The 21,940-nt window shown below is 40.9% G+C and overlaps 1 protein-coding gene across 2 annotated transcripts; it reads right to left on the bottom strand.

Moving 5' to 3' along the window:
* Window positions 1-1,950: 1,950 nt before the first annotated feature.
* Window positions 1,951-20,580, bottom strand: MAML1 (mastermind like transcriptional coactivator 1). 2 transcript variants are annotated; one of them, XM_081899434.1, is made up of 5 exons: window positions 19,852-20,580; window positions 9,203-10,600; window positions 6,957-7,223; window positions 5,133-5,244; window positions 1,951-3,755 (listed from the first exon to the last, which is right to left on the bottom strand). In XM_081899434.1, exons 1-5 carry the CDS (start codon window positions 20,275-20,277, stop codon window positions 2,776-2,778), a joined length of 3,183 nt encoding a protein of 1,060 aa, XP_081755560.1. In that variant the 5' UTR covers window positions 20,278-20,580; the 3' UTR covers window positions 1,951-2,775. The 2 variants fall into 2 exon arrangements, with proteins under 2 accessions (XP_081755560.1, XP_081755561.1); XM_081899435.1 differs by having other exon boundaries at window positions 9,203-10,597.
* Between the last annotated feature and the right edge of the window lie 1,360 nt (window positions 20,581-21,940).

Below are 21,940 nucleotides of genomic sequence, written 5' to 3'. Positions count from 1 at the left end.
AAAAATATACACTCAGATCTAACTCTTATTCAATCTTTAATATAAAACTGTAAACATTTATTTACACACAAAAAATGTGTAGTATAGAAAACTGAGCACCCTTTTCGATTCAGTTGTAGGGGGTTTGGAAGGCAGTGGATGTTGAACACCTTTTCACCTGTCCATGACCACAGTATATAAATAAAGCTGAGGCAGCAGGCTAGGTAAAGCTCAGGGGAGCCACATCTTATTGCTCTAAAGCTGCAGCAAATGCAAAGCTCAAGTGCATATTCATTTATGAACTGCTACAAGTGGCTGAAGGGCAGCGCTTAGCCCTTCCCCACCCAGCCTCCATACTAAATTATGACTGCCAAAAATATTCTAGGCCATTCTGCTTAAAACTGTATCTGAACAAAGTTAAACAACGTATGCCCACAGCTGAAAAAGACATTAGCATTTTACTGGACATCAAAATCTGATTGCAGCATTAGAAACACAAGGGATTTCATTTTCTTTTGACCTAAATTATATTTAGGAAATCCAACTAGAATTTAGTATTATTTAATTCCTTAAAACCTGCTATTTTTCAGTGTGCCTGAGGGAGAGGAAAAAATCAGCAGAACCCAGACAATTAAAAAACTATGAGGCGCCAAACACCTCCAGTAAGAAAAGGAAGGCACGCTGGTGCAAAATTTCCAAACTGTTCATAAGCCAAGTTCAATTATTTCCATACCTAACCCCTCTCCCTGCCCCTGCATGTGTTCCCAGGCAAAAAAAAAAATCTACAGAGATTAAAAGATATTCTGGTGACATTTTGAAGCATTTTTTTTTTATAAACCGAGCTCACAAACAATTTCACTCACTCGCTGACTTGTCGAAAATATTAGTAAATTTAACTCTAATCTAATTTACTTATAATATCAGCCATACCAATGTTTCATTCATTAAAATGAGCCGCCTCTTAGAAAACGGTGTTTTAAAAATATACAAATAATGAGATTTGCTTCAGTTTGGACATTCAGCAGTAAAACCATTCATCAACATGCATCTTCCACAATTTAACCCCCATCAACAGTCCATCAAGATACAATACAAAAATCTGTTTAGCATGGCATACATAACTACTCATGGGTGGCAAGCATATAAAACAGAACTAATATCCATGTGTAATTTGGGAAAAGATTAAATAAAAGTAGTGTTAAAGCGGATTTTTTTTTCCAAAGTGCACATCTGAGAAAAACACTGCAGATACAGTAAAATATTTCCTTCCTATGGTTCAACTGTTGTATCCCTTATCCGTTTCCCTGTCTAAAATATCCCAAACTCAAATCTTCACACTTTTCTTGTGTAGAGATGCTCCTGAATAGGCCTGAAGAAAATTCTTTGATTCTCAGTGACAGGTGTGATGAATTAAGGAGGTAAACAGTCCTGTTCATTAAAGAGCAAAACCAGACCCAGAGTAGGGAACAGAGGTATCTGTGCATCTAAAACAACTTTCAAATTTATTACCTTTATAAACGAAAGGTTAAGGCAAAAGGTGGTTTGTTGGCAAGTAGAAGAATTTTTGGTAACCTGTTAAGAACAATTCTCTCTTTTCCTTGCCCTGCATGGGACCGTCCCTACATATGTATGAAGGGGTCTCCATGAACCGTTATGAAATAGCAGCATCTGCTTCACTGGAGATTAGTCTACATATTTCTAAAGAGATTAAATCACTAAAAAAAAAATTCCCCCAAATATGGGGGCTCTCACAATGGAAGAACCTTTAATAAAGTATTACGCTTCCCCAGGCTCTCTGTGCCATTATTGCAAAGTTTTTCAGGTTAGTAACAGTTTCCAAGGCACAAAACTTCCTTCACTTGCTTGACCAAAAGTAACAGATCCTGTTCTCATTGGTACAGCCTATGTGTGGCAACAAAAGATTGCTAATTATAAATGCCCTCTGAATCCAAGAGAAGAAATAAGCCGTGATCAACCCAACGTTCTCATTTAATGGATGCTAAAAAGGAGATAGAAAAAGAGCACACTTGATTTTAAGCTGATTCTCTGATTAAAAAAAAATCATCAAAAAACCAAGAGCTCAGTCTTCCCCCACAGCAGAGTGCAAATTGCTTAGCTTAGTAAGCCATAAGCTATTTAAGGAAGAGGTCCCCAGTTTAGGGCTCTAGCAACCTACTGCTGGACAAGTTTTAACACTCAATGATCTTCAGCACAGAAAGCCATCAGCTATTATTATTGTGAACTCTCATATCTTGCTTGCCAAGTATCACTAGAGACTAGAAGAACGACTTCTCAAACTAGAGTAGATTTTGCAAAGAAAGTGTTGCACAATGTTTCCTCAGAAAAAGGTCGCAGAGTGTTAACTTTCACTAGTTTGCAGGTCAAGTTAGAATCAAGAAACCTGTCAAGTACTAGTTGTAGAAACGATTGCCTTAACACTGAGTATTTTGAGTCTTCCTTGCTGGCTTACTTTCTGAATCACCACAGCATGGTTCGCATTTAAACCTTCAACTGAAAAACACTGTTAAAATTGAAACTTCTGAAGGGCTGGCTGGGATGCACACCAAGCTGACCAGGACTGTTTCCATGAGCAGTGTTCCAGACCCACTACAAAAATGAGAAGGTTATATCCTATCAAATTGGGGCATACTTCTCATGCTGTTAGACCCAGAAGGGAGCAGCTCCAATACATTCCCACTAGTGCCTGTGAATTTTCTCAATTCCACAGGTATTTGGTCCAAAGATAGTTGTAATTAAAAATAAAAGATTGGGGGGGGGGAATCCCCAAACCTCTTTTTAATGATTCCCTAACAACTCATCCAAGTCATTCATCCATTCTTCTGAAGTCCTGTTTTTCAACAAAGTGTCTATAAGATCTGTATCCCCAGTTAAGTTCGGCAGTCCATTACTACCAGATGGGTTGCTGTAGGCAAAGGGCAGTTCCTGACTGGGTGTCCTCACTGGATAACCTTGACTACAATGCAGATTGGCTCTGTTAGGCAGTTGCTGATTTTGATTCTGGCTGAAAGAAGTCATATCTGGGACACCTTGATTCATGCCTGGCAAGACCTGCTGTGATGGGACTGCCTGCTGGGTAGGAGGGTTTGTCCTCTGCTGGGCACTTATAGATGACAACATCTGTCCAGAGACAGCAGAGTTCATGGACGTCATTGGCCTGCTGGTGTTGAGGCTTACCTGAGGCATTCCTTGCGCAAACTGTTGATTGGTCAACTTTAGGTGAGTCTGCTGCATATGGAAAGTGGAGTTGGCGGTAAATGTCCCTAAACCACCGTTCCCTTGTGCCTGGTTGTTCATATTTGACATACCTTGATGCTGCCATGATTGATTTTGGACCCCAATAGATGTTGGCATCCTTGCCATTTGTGGCTTGGATAGGTTGGGATTCAGTGCTCCTTTACTGTGCTGCTGAGAAATGCTGGCAGTTCCTAGGGTGCTCTGTCCATATCCAGCAGGAAGAGCAGTGCCCTGTGCCAAACTGGGTTGTCTTTGCATTTGTGGCTGTCCATTGGCACTTGGATTTGCATGCTGTTGAACCATCTGTGTCATACCAGATGCCATGTTGTACAAGGTACCTCGCTGAATGCTCTGCAAACTAGGATACTGAGTTACTCCTCGATCTTGCTGATTGCTGCTTGAGGAGACAGAACTGTGTCCTGTGCCAATCTGGATCATATTCTGAGTCTGAGAAAACATGCGTGGACTACTGGAGTTAGACTGGCCTAAATTATTTACCCCTGCCATCGCTGGAGATGAGCCTATAACACAAAACGAGAGTTTCAACATTTATAAAAACTAAGCAGAACATATCCTCAGTTTAGGTGCAACATTACACATATACTGCAGCATGCCACATTTTGTAGCTGCATTTAGGACTCATTGTCTTGAACCTTGAGAAGTGCCAGCAGAAGGTGACTTTCCTGCCACTGCTACCTCCCCCCAGCAGCCCCATGAAAAACCTATCTTAAGAGTTAGGGGATCCTCTTGAATAGGGTGGTATTTGCAGGGGGATGAGGGCAATCACTAAAATTGGGTGGTGGCACCTTTCACACATCACAAAGCTAGCAGCTAAGAACAGGAATAAGGACTGTTAATTAAACAGAATATTATGGTGCAAGGGCAGAATCACGACTGCCACCTATGTACTGTTCCAAATAAAACTATCTGAGCTGGCTACTTAAATTTAATGCAAACATAGGGTTGCTTGACACCGTCACATTCCTTCACACATGAGCCAAGCCACGCCTGACCATGCATGTGCCCAAACAAGACAGTGTAATTGTAAACTGGATGATACATAGATAAAATCACAACAGCAGCTATTTTCTCAGCTGCTGCAATAACAGTAATTAGGCAAAATTACTAGAACACTGGGAGCAAAACTTTGGCTGTATCAGAGAATGAAGAAGCTCTGAGACCAGGACAACCTGTACCATTAAATATGTGTCTACTTCATTTGTGCTGCTATAAAGTCTATAGCGAGGAAGAGGTTGTAGGGCAGAACAGGAGCACTATACAAGTCTTGTTAACTGCCTAACAAGGGCAAGGAAAAAGAAAACAACAATGCATGAGTTCTGCAATACAGGGGGTGAATTCAAATGAACCACTGATGTGGAAACCTCTGTCCTCATTCACAGCTGTCACTTGCACATATTGAAAAGCTAGCAAATCTGTGTTGGAAATTCACAGTGAATATGCACTAACATGAAAATTACCATCACCACATGCAAAAATATGCCAATCCAGTTTGTCTCATCTGCCACTATCCTAGTACTGAGCCCTCCCAAAATTAACATACTTGATTTAATTGATAGATAGCAAGTAAGAAAGATTATCAGCTTACGTTTCTCTTAGCAGTGCTACCAGTACTGAGAAAAAATTAAATCCATCATTTGCACACTTCACAGTAGAAGTGATTCCTCTGTAACTTGTATGGATGCAATAGTTTGTTTGTTTTTTAAAAAAAGGCCAAGCACTTAAATCCAGAGCATAAGATTATTCCTTATGGAAGTAAAAGAACATTTTAAAGTTAACTAATGACCAAATCCATAGAAGCTGAAGACACTTTGCTTCTGCATACACCTCTCCTGCTTTCCAGCTAGTCTTTCACAAATCATTCCCACAGTCCTATTTACCTGTGAACTGTTGTTGATATGGATTCTGTGTCTGGTCTTGGTATTGAGGGGGCGGTCGTGTTAGATGCCTCTGGAGCTGTTGTTGTTGTTCCTGATGATGCCTTTGCTTTTCCTAAAACAGGGCAGATGCAAGACTGTAAGAACACACAGCCTAAAGTTTGTCATAAACAGTGCCTTAATGTAAACAGCAATGTGTATATAGGTTGATTGCTGTCTCAAGCAGTCTACAATCATGTTAATAACATCATAAAACCAATTAAAGAAAAAAATGCTACTGCTTAGTATGTAAGAAAATCAAGGCTGATGTATACACTAAAATAAAACATAGCAGAATCTATCACAGAGGGTGCTAGAAAGGGAGTCATATCTATAAAATAATGAGCTCCACTCAATAATAAACTGATTTTCCACTAGGCAAACTGCCTAGAAGAATTTGAGAACAGTTAAGCCTTTTTATCTAAAACAGAAGGGAATGTAGAATAACAGATTTTGCCTTTCACTGGAGTTCTTCACAGATTTTTGTGCTGTAGTTCCTCTCTAGTAAACATGCTTCAAAAGTAAAGGAAATGCGGTATTTTGAGGGACTCAACATCCACATTGCAATGCCTCCTCTCAAATAAATTTGTTCATGGGGAAGAATAATGTGACATTTTAATCCTGAGGAGGTTCATTCATCATGTTCAAGTACAATGAAAACATTCCTTTGGGATTCCAGCAATACATTGCTGTACAGTGGTACCTTGGGTTACAGATGCTTTGGGTTACACTTTTTCAGGTTACGGACGTGCCGAAATCCAGAAGTACCGGAATGGTTACTTCCGAGTTTCGGCGCTTGCGCAGAAGCACTAAATCATGCTTTGCGCATATGCAGAAGCGCCAAATCATGTCACGAGGTTCCACTATACCTTCATTTTAAATTAATATGGTAGTACAGTATACCAGAACCATTTTTACACTGCACTGTGGGGGCTAGAGAACAGAATCTGGCCAGATCTCCCCCATCTCTCACAGGAACAATTTAACAAGTGGGCAGCACTGCCCTCTGGCCCATTATCTGATGTCACAATGTCATCAGGAGAACATTTTTTGTCCATAAGGTCTGAAATCAAACTGCAACAAAGTGCCTTTCAAAACATTCCACAAGATGTGACAATCTGCTCATCAATGGATTTTGCAAAGCACTTTGCAAGAGGCTTATCAAGTCCTGACAATCAGCTGATAGGCGGGTCTTGCCAAGTGCTTTGTAGAGCTACTAAATACTTTTTTGTTTAGGCAGGCTTATCCAGACATGTAGAAGCTGCTGAGTGTTTTAATTTCATTTTAGTTTATTTAGTTTATTTTTTAATGTTTTGGATACTTGTTTTTAACTGATCTTACTAATATTTATTGTTTTATTCTTTTTGTAAACCAGTTTAAGGTGTTATTACAATCCTTTTTTCTAATGATTTTTTTATTTATTTTTGCAAACCTTGGGGATCTATTCAAGTCTGCTGTGTGTGCGGGAGAGGGGTTACCATTTTGGTTGCATAAGAATTCATATTTACCTCTTTGTCAGGAGCTAATGAAGATATCAGTGAGAGGAGAAAGGTGGTATGTGACTTTTTCTCTGTAATATGTGACTGTAATCCCCTCCATTTTTCTCTGTTTGCTTGTGGAGCAGGAAGAGTCTGAGCTGCTCTTATACAAGCAGCATAACATGCACCTTGGCTTCAGCAAAACCTTATTTAATATACAGTATTCAGGTAACAGGAAGGAGTTCAAGTCCATCAAAATAATAAGACGAATACAAAAAGGAAAAGTTACACTTATTCTGATGTCCCCTACCTGTTCAGCAATTAGTTGCCTCTGCCCCATTATAAACTGTTTCTGTTGTTCCATTAACAGTTGTTGTTTTTGTTGCTGTTCTCTCTGTTTCTGCTGATCTAGTAGCATTTGGTGCTGCTGCTTCATTACAGCTGCTTGCTGCTGGCTGTTGAGATAGGCTGGATTGCCATGGTTACCTGCCATGGAAACATTGGGTGACTGTGCATTCACACCAGAGCCGGGAACAGAAACAGGAATGCGAGGAACACCAGCAGAAGGATTTTGATCCTACAAAAGCAAACACAGAAATTGGACGGGAAGCCTGGAATTCAGTTTGGGAACACAGGATTAAATCTATGATTCAGCTTCTGATGGAGGACTTGTCATATATTCATAGTTATCTACTAAGAAGTGATGCTCAACGTAATTTTAGTTTTGATTGAATTTTACTTTTAGTTCTGATTGAAACCCACTCTCTTATTATGATGCCACCTTTGTGCAAAAGCACAAACCAGACTGGAGAAACAGAGACATATTTCCATACATTATAAAGTGGGTGAGGAAGTACAGGTTACAGTCCCTCTTCATCACCTGTGGGGGCCACTTACCAAAGAAAAATAGGTGTGGCTTTCACTGCACAAACACACACCACAGACTTACAAACACAAACACACATACAACACATATCTCACACAACTTGTGTGTGTGTGTGTGTGTGTGTGTGCGCGCGCGCGCGTGCATACACACATACACACAGTCTCTCCCCCCCCCCCATTCTTTCCTCTCCTAGCAATTAGGCTTTTTCAAGCCCAATGGCTAGAGAAGGACTGAAGCAGCAGAAGGCAGCACAAAGATCACCCTTTCAAAAAGTCTTAAAAGTGACGACTGTACTGCTTTCAGCAACTATTACAATGTAGCAAAGAAGATAAATTAAAGTACAGCAAGCCTGTCTAATAAAAATCTTCATTAAATTAAAAGCCACTTCTGAAGATGCAGCAATCATGCATACTAACAGTGATATTGAAACAAAACCACACAATGAAGTCTGAGTCTGTTAATGTCTAGTGAGTGGTAAGCCAAGATCCATGAAATGGCCGCATGGGGCAGCAACCATCCAGTGACAGGATTCAAGGAACCTCATTGTGAGAAGAAGCCCAAAGGGCATTTATAACCAAGAGGATTAATTAAATACAGCACTGAACAGAAACACAGCACACATACTTTCCAATAATAAGGAAAAGAAACAGATTTCCTTTATGGGTTGCGCTCTCACTGGGGGAAAACCCCAACATTCTGATGCAGTTTAACAGTACCCACTATAATATATGTGATCTGGTACCCCTGAAGTAAGCCACTTTTGTAATATAACTTACATTACACTGTAATAACAGTCGTATTATTCATTAAGGAGGTGGAAGCATTCTTTAAGTAAATTTCTGGTTGGCTTTTTAGACAACTTACACCAGAGATGGCATGTATCTTCTCATTGGTCAAAACAGTTATCCATCTTCATTAAGAGACCTGTTTTTTCTGGCTCTAGGTTCCCATAAATACGCTATGTGAGGTTCAATCCTTACCCTTGGATGATTTCAAGGAAATAAAGACTAATAAAGCCCTATATGCAGTGTCAGAAACTGAAATATGAACGCTAAGAGCTAAATGGCATCTTAAACCTAGGTTATGGGCACCGCCACAATGGAGTGTCTAGGCATGCTTTTTTATAACAAGAATACAAAGCTGAAAACGAATTAACTGCAGCTAAAATATTATGTTCATTTTTCACATGATCTAGTCCGCATCTTAAGACTGCATAAAACAAAACCACACTTCCCCTACCCACTCCCCTAATATTCTTATGAGGGTCCCTTCTCCAGTCTTCAGAGTAACTAGTAATATCTCATAAGAAACTTCAATCCTAGTCACACCTATTCAAACAAAATAATCAGAGCAATGAAAAGATCTCCTAAAATTTAATTAGGTCCTATTTATCAGATCTTGAAGAACTGAACCCCCGTCTTTATAAAGATCATTCCAGTGACTATTTTGGAACAGAAATAGTATATTATCATGGCATTTATCTTTTCAGAGAATATGAGAAACAGTATGTTTCTTTCTCAATTAAGACCGTTGCTATTTGTCATGTCCATTGTACCATTTTACATTAAGCTCTAAAAATGCACCTTACAATGGAACTACTTTGCATGGCTGCTCTACTTATTCAGCCCTCCTCATCTACTATTAACAAACCTTCTACTTCAAGCACTTACCTGGCTGTGTGGCCCTAGAGGTCTATAAGCAGTATTTCCAGACTTCTTCATTACAAACATCCCATTCTGCTCATCGCTCATATGAGGCAGAGTGGGTTGCTGACGCTGCTGCATGTATGCCAACATTGGAGACTTGTTCTGTCCAGATACTGTAACTCCTTGACCGCATTCTTTGTAATGTGAAAGAGGTTTCGTATTCCCATAGTCTAGCACAGAGTTTTGACTAGATACAGAGTTCTGGTTTAAGCTGTTTGGCTGATGGCTTAACATATTTCCACCATGATAATTAACTCCAGCCCTTGGAGAACTCTTGTTTGGCATACTAGACATCATGAGTTTCTGGTTATTGAAGTCCTGTTGGTAAACTGAAGGGCTAGTGGGATTTTCCATAGTGTATGAAACAGCTAATGGACTGTGTGAAGGTCCAGACTGCTGCCAGCTAGGAATCTGGTTGGGTTGATGGACTTGCTGTTGGTTCTGCAACAGCTGATCTCTCTTCTGCTTAGCAGCTATCTGTTGAAGCTGTTTAGCAGATGACATCTCTTTGGCACCCCCTGTACTTTGACCAGATAACAATGAACTAGGAAGAGGCCTCTGAATATTCTGAGACTGGCTTGATGGCTGCATCATGGACTGGTTGGAATTTTCAGTTACTGACTGACTGGAAGGCTGAATCATAGTTTGAGAATTACTAACTGATGGAGAAGCAGCACTAACAGAAGAGGTACCAATGAACGTTGTGCCAGCAGAAGTAGATCTGACTTGTGGGGATCCCATCTGCTCTTGTTCAAAGTCTGCTGGGGAAAATTCTGTCTTGATAATGATGTCCTGTGGTAATGGAGTTTGTGCAGCTGAATTTGAAGCATCAACATCCTTCTTTTCCTCAAAGTCTTCTGTAAATAGATCTTTCATATCCTCATCAGGCACGGATCTGTTAAGTTCATCAATGAGCTCCTTCCACTCTTGCTCATTAAGGTTAAGATCAGACATCAAATTATTCTGAGATATTGAACTTCCTGGTCCCGTAATCATACAAGGAAGGTCATCTGGTTCTTGTTTAAGCTCCTTGTTAATAACCATAGCAAAGGGGTCATCAGCATCACTGTTTCCATTCAGCTGAAGGTTAGAGTCTGGCAGACACTTTTTGTTGATGCCATCTAGACCCATGGAATGTTTTCCATTAAGCTGTAAGGTGTCTCCACCAGAAGATTTGCTGTCAAGCTGGTGCAGAGGTGATGCAGGAGGGATTCCATTAGAGGAGCCACTCAATCCAACAAGACCATCATCATGACGCAATTTCTTGGGGACAGAAAACATGTCCCCATAGCCATTCTGCTGGTCGCCATTCTGCGGTGAAACGGAACTATCAAGTTTCCTTTTGACTGTTTCATGAAGCTGCTGAAAGAGAGACAGTTCTAAATTAGTTTTATGCCTCACACCAAGTGCCATTTTGGTTTCTTAGTCTAGCAATCATTCTTTTAGCTACCAAGCATCATCGTTTTCACTGCAGTTGCTCACCAGTCTAGTAGCAAGTTGCATTATGCTCCTCAGAAAATTCGCCACTCAACCAATTTTTTTATGACTAATAAGCAAGCATTTACAAATCCACACCTTAACTTCCAACTTTAAAAAGGAAGAGAAATGATTCAGAGTAGATAATATTCCTCTTCAAAATTTTATTATAATAATTGGGGGGGGAGTATTACAAATTTGCAGCAGACTAGTGTTCCAAAAAATATAAAAACCTTAACAGAAGCAATTACAGCTTTGTCTACCTCAAAAGACTGGGTTTTCACCTCATAACTCCTGAAAGCACAAGACTTTAAACATTCAACACTTCCTCCTGAGGTAATTTTATACCAGTTTATTTCAGGTATCCCCAAACCTGAGAGGATTGTATTTAGTGCAAAATATTATATAACAGCAATGGAAGCTTGCACTCAACACAAATCTCATCAATTGACCAATGAAATTGGCTTATTCAGCAGGAAATTGAATTTCATACTCCCTAGGTCCTGACCCCCCATTTTACACCCTTGTGGACATTTTAGCATCTCCAGCATGTAACCAATAATCCGTAGACCTTCACCAGCAAGTCTTGTCTGCATGTTTTGGAATTGATACACCATTAAATCTATTTAGAAAAAGTAGCAAAACCAATTTAGCTTTGCTTCCAAAACTAGAATTATCATTCAAACTTCTTAATTCAGGAACATATTCCTATAATGTGGGTACTTTTTTTTTTTTTTTTTTAAAAACCTACTATTTAGTGGAATGCAAGCAATAATTAGTAGCAAAACAAGATGTGGTACAGTTCTGGAAAACACAATGTACACCTATATTTAAGAATTGCTTTAAGGACATTCTAAAATTCTTTATAAGAGGCCTAGTTATGTGGCACAACAGGGAATGCAGAGAAATTCAGTGGAATTTGGCAAGCGTTTCAAGTAGTGTTGTTTAACTGATTAAACTCTTATCCAATTTTCACCTATATGCTATATCAGTCCTCCTCTACCCCTTTTCCTTTGGTTATTGTTTTATTCCTCCATTGGATCAATATTTATCCCCATTTAAAGTCAACTACCTTTAGTTGGAGAGAACCTTGGGGTTCAAGGGCAGAATACAACCATAATAAATAAGAACTAAGAAGATACTGGACTTCCTTTATTTTAAATTATATTATTTGCATTTTGGTGACCCTCCTGCCCATCAATAAAATATTACTACCTTGTAATTTTCCAAACCCATGCAACAGTATTTTCAGTGAAACGCATATAAGAACACGTAAACATGCATTACTTTCAGTTACTATTAGATTTTCAGAGGCAGACCACATTGCTGACCTACTCCACACAATTTGTAAAATCAACTTTTGTTATGTACTTTCATTTCCTTAGTCTTATCTGACTACAAACTAACTGGTCTATGTTCCTATAGCACAAGATGATAAATTTACTAATGAAGATTTTCTTCCCACAGCAATTGCATTTGACGATCCATGCTCTGTTCATGAGCTATGATGCAATTTCTTATTTTGTAGTGCCCTCTAGATGTAACTAAAGGAAACAGCAAGTTGTTTAGCCCTTCAAGTCCACAATGTGTTATTTGTTCTCTGGTACTATCCTCAAACTACAATATTAATAAGTAATCTCTTCTCCCATGAATCAGTTGCAAAAACAGATTTTCTACCAATTTTTAAGGTAATGGAATCTTACCTACTACAATCTTACCTTGGCAAAAGAACAGGAGTTGTGACATCTAATATATTAACAGATTGTTTCTGCTGTAAGCTTTTGTGGACTACTGCCCACTACACACACAAACACTAAGAAAAAAAACAAGTGAGGCTAAATGGTCACAAATTCAGTCTGTAGCAGGACTGTTGTTTTCTCTGCAGCAAGCTAACATGGCTACTCCTCTGGAAGATGTTATGTCTATACAGTCTGAGTTGCATTCAACACTGCGCAAGGGGATTTGCACTTGCACAATGAGACTTCCCCCTCTTCTCACTGTGCACTCCCAAAATCTCATCTGGAGGGTGCTCCAACCTTCTGGGGCAGATTTTGAGGGGGCATGGGGGGCTGGAAGGAGAGGAGGAAAGTTCCACTGTACAGGTCTGCTGGGTGAGCAGAACAGCAGAATTAGATACAATCTACATACTGCTAAAGAGCTTTAGCACACAAAATACTGTAGAAAAATGCTGTACTGTATACATATTAGAAGAGAAAATGAAAACCTCTGCCTATCCTAAGTAAACCTGCCCTAAGAAGATAAAAACTATTTTAAAGTATAGCCTGTGTGTAAGTAGTAGGGGGAAAGTCCTATCATCAGAGTCCTCTAAAAAAGAAGCAAAGTCTGTCAATATTTAAGACGGAGGCAACTTCATCCATTTTTCTAACTCTGCGTTGTAAAGAGCCTTCATTTTTTGTGGTTATACAAAACTACAGTGAGTCAGTGAAATATTGGAGATTTGTACTGATATAAGTTTTTTGTGAGCAGCCTGCACTAATTTGAAATGCAACCATTGATCTAAAGGGACATGTTATACAAAATCATTTTTCTACTAGAATATCACTTGAGCGCAATGAAGTAATATTGCACTTTAACATTTTTTACAAAGAAATGGGCAAAATCATGTACAGCTCTCTTCAAAGAGCAGTTTACAACAGTTTGGCAAGTGAGTCAGATAGCAGCTCCACCAAAGTATGTCAAGGCGAGAATAACCTGTTCTAAGATGAAAATTCAAAGGAGAGGAAACAACTGGAAAATAATTCAATACTATCTGCCGAGATACTACATCCTGTTGATCAGTTTAATTGATGCCAGACAATTACACTGAATTAAAAATTAATTAAATTATTGTTCTAGCAATATGTGTATACTTAACACCCTGATAAGTCTTTCTAAAAAATATTCTATTCTCTGCTTTCTGAACAGAATAAAAAGGGAAATACTGGACAATTTGTCTGAAGAGCAATAAAAATGTATTCATCTGCTAATAACAGTGTTCATAATTCCTTTATTTCCTACAAGAGTACAATTATTATTGTTATTGAATTTATATACTACCCTATACCCAGGGGTCTCAGAGCAGTTCACAATATAAATTATCTCCCCTGATCAAATGTTATTTGAACTACAATAGAGATCAACAGTTTTCTAAAATATTGTAAATATAAAATATTTTAAAATACTTATTTCTATATTCTACATATTTCAGTTAACAGCACTGAAATATAAGCAGATTCAGAATCATGTTAACCATTTGTTCCCAATGCACAAACACACAACGACCTATCTGAAGGAAAAAACAAATTTGAACGGACTTTAATGATAGAGCCTTTTTTCCTGAGCTCAAGCTATTAGTGAAGTACCGTATTTTTTCGTGTATAAGACTAGTTTTTTCCCCTTAAAAATAATGTCAAAAATTAGGGGGTGTCTTATACTCTGGACCATCTCCCCCCATTTTCTTAAATCTGAGTCCCCCAAAATAGGGGGCATCTTATACATGGGGTCATCTAATAGATGGAAAAATACTTTAATTCACAGCTACAATAGAAACTTTTTTTCTATATCAGAACTTCTGTGACTTGTAAAACAAAATGCTAGCCTGTCCACCTCTTTTAAAGTCGAACAGCATTACTAGTTGCTCTGGGTGCTTTATATCTCAGAAAACACCATTACAGTAAAATGAAATGAGACTTGTGAGAAGACAGCATCAAACTGCCAATAGCATACAGACCAGTAAACAACACCCTACCTCAACTTGTTGTGCAACAAGTTAATCAGCTTGTTAGCAGAAACTTCTATCCAAGCACTGAAAGCAATTGTGTGTGTAATCCCACAAAATGGTCTGCAGTCATTCCAACTCCACACCTTGCATTACTTCAGGCAGCCAAAGCAGATCTTAGGCATGCCTGGAAGGCAACTATCACACAGCTTACAGGCAATGTAACTGTTATCAGTACTGTCCTGTCTCTAATCAATCACAAAATCTCCCAATCAGGATGAATGCAACTGCTTGGGGCAGTGACACTGCCTGCAAAATTTCTGGGTCCCAAGTTCACCTATGTATACCAAACCATGGCTCCCTGAACTACAGAAGTGAGTAAGGTCAATGACAGACCTCTGATGAGAGAATACCCCAGAAACATGTAGATACCGCTATTTTGTTGGTACAGTAAGTGCCTACATGTAAAAGGGAGAACATTAATTTCAGAACACACAACAGGATCATCGTCATTGCGAGAGTACTTTAATTAAAACTTGTTTATGTTTCAGTACACTAATAAGCAATAAAAGCAAACAGTGTTCTTGTTGACAACATACAGCTCTTGCCTGCAAGTGATGCAAGTTGTCAGTACCAACAGTAGTACGAGGAAAGGATATATACTGGCTAAATTTTTAAAAGGTGCTCACAATCTTAATAAACACAGAACATAATTTCCATAGGGTTCCACCCTAATGTGCTCACTGGAGCTTGCAGCCACTTGTGTGCCTTGAAAAGCTGTTTCAGAGTGGGGAGGGAGGGCCTCCAGAAAAGCAAGGGAAGTGCTAATGGGAGATGCTGGGACAACGACGAATCACTGCAATTGCTGCTCCTCTCTCTTCCCACAGCAAAGAACCTCTGCTGGATCTGTTCCTTGCCTCAACATAAACAAGGGAGGGACTTAGATTCTAAGTTCCTATGAGTGCAAGTCCACACCTGGGGTACTGCCACTACCTGACTACCAGAAGTGGGGAAAGGTGATATTCGCCAATTTCCTCTTCCCATGCACTCCCTGTGCCCCAGTAAAATATCTTCCAGAAGGCTGGCGGATCCTCTGAAACAGCATGGGAGGTGGATGGACTCATGTCACTTTCATGAACAGAAGAAGCCATTCCATTTGTAGAAAGGCAACTAAGGATGTAGGGTTTGACATTATTTTCAGTTGTGGTGGTATCTTATTCATTGATAAAATGTCCCCAACTTCTGCTCATTACCACACTTAATGGTAAAGCAATTTGGAGTTTGACTGCTCAAAATAGGGGCAGATCCATCCACATCTCTTCCAGCAGTGCTTAAGAATATTGTTTGGTTTGGAAGAAAAACCTTGATGGTGAGAAATACCATCAAGCATATAGTTTGCACATTAGTTCCTTGATGCTAAACAAGAAAGGGCAGATAACCAGACTGTATGGTACTTATATCCGTATAAGTGCTTTTTCTGTTAAAATATAGATTGTAGATCATCTAAAAATTAGAAGTTTAACCCATACTATATGGTCACATTCTATATGGTCCAACTGTTCAAAAGTAAGCATAAAGTTGTTATTATCTGCCTTTCACCCTAACGTCTCAGGGCGACAATTAAAACACAATGTTAAAAACAGTTAATCATTAGAAGGTCATTAAGAGGTCTAATCAGGCTTTTCTTACCCTTTTGCTTTCCTTTTGGCAAGAGGGTTACATAGATATCAACACCTGAAAATAATCAGGTGATGTGGAAATTCAAAACCAGAAGGCTTAAGGGAAAATACTAGAGCAGGGTGGTCCAATGCATGGTCCTCGAAGCCTTTTTTGGTGGCCCTCAGCAACATTTGATGCCCCCCCCCCAGCCCTCATGCAGATGAACTTTGGGAAGGAGATGTGAGGGCTATAGGACCCTGCCAGAGCTTGCAACTTGCTTACCCAGCTTTGGAAAGGCAGTGTCAGGGCTACAGGGTGTATGTGAAATATTGGCATAGTGTACAGGAATTAGATGATCCTCAGGGTCCCTTCTAACTCCTTGGAAGATTCAATTGCTCTGCTTAATACTTACTTTTCTGACAATAAAGGGTGGAACCCAACATTGCTACTGGAACAGGCATATCCAAAGTCCATTTTGGGGGCCAGTTTATTTATTGGGGTCAAATCCTTAAAAAAGCTCAACAACTTTGGTTGGCCCTCACGTATGTTCATTCCATCAAATCTGGCCCTCTTTGAAAAAAGTTTGGGCACCCCTGTACTAGAGCAACAAGGAATCACCTTCTTCTACCCTCTGCAACTCCACACCTGCACACCCCAAAATGTTTTCTGGCGGTCTCCCAAACCTACAAAGCAGTTTTTTAGAGTGTGTGAGGACTGCAAGGTTAAAAGAGGGAAGTGAGCTCCAGTTGTGTGAGTGGAAATCTGTTCTGTTCATGCACTGACAGCATTGGATACAATGCAAAATATGTATAAAACAGAAAGTTATAGAGTTATGTTTTATGTTCTTAGCCATTTTCCTTTCTGAAGTGTGTATTTTAAAGTGTACACTTTGAAATGCAACATAAAGTTTAAAGTATCAAAGAATTTACCAAGCTCTTCTTACAAAGTTTTGAACAACCTTCTATCTGGGACACATACCATTTAAGACATTGTCAGATCACAGGGCCTTCTTACAACCTCAATGCCAGTAAAAAAATTAAAGTGACCCATCCTTCTGACTATGTCCTAGCTCTGTCCAGCCAAATTCTAAAACAGACAAATGACTAATAGGGCAGGCAACTCCTGACTCTACCAGATGCAAAGATCACAACCTAAAATGTCATAGAAAGGGTTACCTAGTTTGCTCCTTTTCTCATTCCCTAGCTTACTATGGGTATTAGTATCATTTTTGGATGCATCTTTCAGATGTGTTGTTAACCATAGTGACCTAAACAGCTTGGCAATTCACTTTAACTTTACCAACGTAGTTAACTTTCTTTGTTTTCAGTATTTAAAAATCACTGTGAGCTCAGGCACAGAAGAAATTCAAGATTAGATATGTCAATCTCTTGCATCAAGAATAAATAGCAATCTAATACAAGGAATGTGAGAGATTTTAATTTTTACTTTCATTTTTCTAGCCAAACATTCAGTGACCAATAAAGAGAATACTTCTTCCTTCCCACTTAATCTTACCCACTGGAGACTTGCCAATAGCCACTGGTGATAAAACTGAAGCATAGATTAGTAACATTTTTATCTACCCTAAAGGATGAAGGCACACAGTTTTTAAAATGTTCATTTTGTAGGGAAAAAATAACATGTTTCAGTGTCAGAGGCAGTATATCTATAAATATCAGCTTCTGGGATTCACAAGTAGGGAGCTCTCTGCTGCACTCAGATCCTGCCTGCAGGCTTCCCATAGGCTTGGACACTGAAGAGAGGATGTTGGATTTAATGGGCCTTGCTTATGAAAAAGTGCTACAGCTCTATTATTAATGCATTTGTACAAATGCACTTGAGAGATAGCTTAGATTATTTGAAAAGAACTAGAAAAGGAACCAAGTCCAGTGCTTTGCTAGATATATCGTACATTGGGGTGGGGAATCACTGGATAATACCCAACCATATTGTTCCTGCTGTAATTAATTTGGTTTTGGTATTTAAATGATAAAATATTACACCTAAAGAAAGGAGCAATGTTGGAAAAAATATGCCCTTTGGATACAATCTGATATATGGTTGCTTATTTTGACTTAGGGACTATCTACAACTAATAACATAAGTAAGCAACTTTCCCCAAGGCATGTCCTTCTCTTCAAGGCTGCTAAAATACAACTCAGATTACAATGTTTATTAATAAATTCTAAGAATCCATTAGAAATACACAAACATTCAAGCCTTACTTAAGACAATGAAAATATGTTTATGTGATGTTTCTGAGTCTTTACCCATCCTTTCACAGAGCTATAATATAAAGCACAAGTAAGGGTACATGAGGAAAAATTTGGAGAATTAAAATCCCAAGAAATTTATAATATTCTACCTCTCCAGTGTATCTGGAATTATACTTCACTATTTCAACACAAAAGTTACCGACATTCTGTTTTGGCAAATGTAGCCCTGGTTTAAGGAACCATTTGGCGCCTAGTTTATATATCTAAGTTTCTAACACTGGCTCAAAGGCGAGCAAACCTAAACTCAAAGACATCATCCCAAAGTGACCATGAAACATAGTCACCCACAGCTGTTTGGGATTACCCACAACAGCTTTACTGTTTCTTATGTGTGGCTTTCTTAGCACACCATCTAACTTTGTGCGATTTTTCTACACCTTGCTTCAGCCCTAAAGCACTGACCTGATTCTATAGGGAAAGTTAGCAAAACCTACCCTTTTACAGGGAAGACAGGTATTATCTTTACATTTTTAAACCCACAGTAGGAAAAGGCATAAGCAGACTTCTTCATTTTCCACAAACCCATACACATGATGTGGTAGATTGAGTCATTGGACCAATATGCTTAGAAAACCAGAACAAGCAGGCTCCACTATATGGAGTAAAATTCTCAATTTCTGTGTATGCAGACATTCCATACCAGTCTCCAAGTTGGTCCCTAAATCCCCATTAAAAACTCTTCATACTGAAGCTCCCCCTCTGTTACATAGCCAGTATGGCAGGGACTAGGCCAGTTGCTCACATACAGTAGTAACCTATCAGACAATGTTGCTGTGAAAATAAAAACAGTGTCTCCCATGTGAACCACTCTAAGAAGAAAAAACAATACATATATAAATGGGGGAAATGCAGTCCTTATTTTTCCTGCCGACTATTTGCACAGGCTTGTTACACTGGGCATGAGCAGAGCTTCAAGAACATTTCACCAACTTGCCTGCCTGCCTGGATGGATCATTCTCATGCCACATTTCGCTGTAAAGCCAAGATATAGCAACGCTAAAGGAAGTAAAGAATCGCATTCACCTTTATTTTGCTCATAACAGAACTGGAAGCCTACCATTTCTTACTTTTCCTACATACTTTGCTAAAGATCCCCGCTTTTTCTTTAATCACTATTTACATATGTACGCTGCCTTAATAAGCTGGAAGAGACGAGACTCTCTATATTTATATATATGCCGGGGAATGGGGTAGATAGAATCAGGAGAGCAAACAATCAATTTTCTCTTTCATGCACAGCTGGAGCGGCCCGGGGGAGGTGGAAACAAACATCCTCTTATCTTGTTCCCAATATGAGGAACTCGAGCTCTGAGGGAGGCCTCAAACCTCTCCAGCCTTATTAAAGGAAAGTTCCCTTCAACCACGACTCCTTTCTGACCACCGGCCTCAGCCTTCCCGGCCCTACAGGTCCTTTTCAAGGGGTGGCGCGGATTCCCCCGGGCAAAGCCCCAACCAACCCCGGGGCCCGCCAGCTGGGACCTTACCGCGATGAGGGCGCTGCTCCGGCCGTGCTGATGCTGCTGCTCACCGCCCGCGGTGTCGGCGTCCAGCCCGTTGACTCCAGGCCTGTCGGGAGGAGCGGAGGTAGAGGCAGAGGAGCCCCCGGAGCCCGGGGCCGGAGCAGGGGGAGGCGGCTGGGACGGGGCGGCGGGCGGAGCGGCTGCCGGGGGAGGCAGAGGAGGCTGGCGGTGCTTCCCGGCCCGCTTGGCCTTGGCCTGCAAGCAGCGCTGGTGGAGGGCGAAGGTCTGCTGGCGCTCCAGCTCCAGCCGCTCCGGGGACACGGCCTGGTAGCGGGACTCGCAGGCGCTGTGATGCCGCCGGCACAGCTCGATCCGCCGGCGGAGCCGCTCCATCACCGCGCTGTGTCGCGGAACCACGAACTCCGCCATGGGGCAGGGGGGCAGGACCATGAGCCGAGGGCGAGAAAGGCAACGCGAGAGACCAGGCGGCCGCTTCACTCCGCCATGGCTGGCGGCCAGAGACACCGGGTAGCCCTCACAGCCTCGGCTCTCTTCCCCTGTAGTCGTCGTCGTCGTCCTTCTCCTCCTCCTTCGCTGCCGCCACCCTTTACAGGCCGGGGCCGCCCCGCCTCCTGCCGGGAGCCTGGCGACGCGCCGCCGACTTTCCCTCACTCCTGTCCCGACCCCAGCTCAGGCCCGGAGCCACCCAAGCCTCCCGCTTTCCATTGTTATCCGCGCCTCAGTCGCCGCCATCTTGAAATTGTTTCACCCCTTTTCCTCCCTCCCCTCCCCCGCCGAGAGCCAGCCCCAGCGAAGAAGGCGGAGGAGTTTCCTATGTGGTACCTGACGTCACGGCCCCGCACTCATTGCTCACGGGGTTTAACAAACAGCAGGGCAAGCCTATCGGACGCGAGATCGGAAGAGGGGTGGGTGGGTGGAAAGACGAGACAGAGCTCCCTTCCCCCTCCCCTCCGCCTCTGATCTCTTCTTTTCCCCTCCCCCACGCCACCCCGCCCTTTCCGGAAGTGGGTAAAGGGCGGGGCTTTAGGTGTGATTAAAAGGTGATAGAAGCTGGAACTTCGCGGCCGCTCCGCCTACCAAAGAAGGGAGAGATGGTGAAGTACTTGAAAGAGTGACTTAGTGGTAGTCTCCTTGGCCTGAAAAAAAGAAGCAACAACTCGTTACTTAACAGAGTATTATACAAAGCTTAAGGCCAAGATTAAAAATGTAGAATTCTCGCCCACAATTCATTTAAAGCAAAATGCCTACCATTTTAGGTTACAGATAGGTAGCCGTGTTGGTCTGCCATAGTCAAAACAAAAAAATTCCTTCCAGTAGCACCTTAAAGACCAACTAAGTTAGTTCTTGGTATGAGCTTTCGTGTGCATGCACACTGCTTCACACTTCTTCTGAAGAAGTGTGCATGCACACGAAAGCTCATACCAAGAACTAACTTAGTTGGTCTTTAAGGTGCTACTGGAAGGAATTTTTTTGTACCATTTTAGGATTGAGGCTTTTGATGCATAGCAAAAGCAGCACACAAAATCTGTAGGCTTTATGCCTCTCTCGCTACAGCAGGACAGATAATTTAGTCAACTCCCCAGCCCAATTATTCTTCAGAACATAAGAATCCTGCTGGATCAGCCCAGTGGCCCATCAAGTCCAGCACAGCCGATTGGATGCCTGTGTGGGAAAAGCCTGCGCAGCAACTGATACTTCTTTCTGCTCCCTGCCATGAAGAAGGGCAAGGCCACAATCCAAAGATTAAATACTTTTTGTGCAGCTGTATGGGTCTGATAGTTTTACTGTCAAAATACTTCATTAATTGGGCAATACAGTGGTTCAACACAGGAATGAAAACACAGCTGCCAGCAGCAAAAACATTTCTTTTGTAGGCTCTGGAAATTTGGAAGCTCTAGTCACAGAAGCAAACAAACAAGAACTTCTGACTTTTATGAAGTAGACAACAGGTTTACCACACCTATCAGCCAATCATCCATTCTCACCACCCTTCTGAGTAATACCCCTCCCCACCCTCTCACTGTATGTAAGGGTCTGGTGACTTCTGTTTCAGTGTATCTGAAGAAGTGTGCATGCACAGGAAAGCTCATAC

Source organism: Podarcis melisellensis, assembly GCF_964234715.1.
Source record: "Podarcis melisellensis genome assembly, chromosome: 2".
NCBI classification, from domain to species: Eukaryota; Metazoa; Chordata; class Lepidosauria; order Squamata; family Lacertidae; genus Podarcis; species Podarcis melisellensis.
Note: the sequence above shows the minus strand (reverse complement) of the source record. Positions and strands in the feature narration are given on the sequence as shown.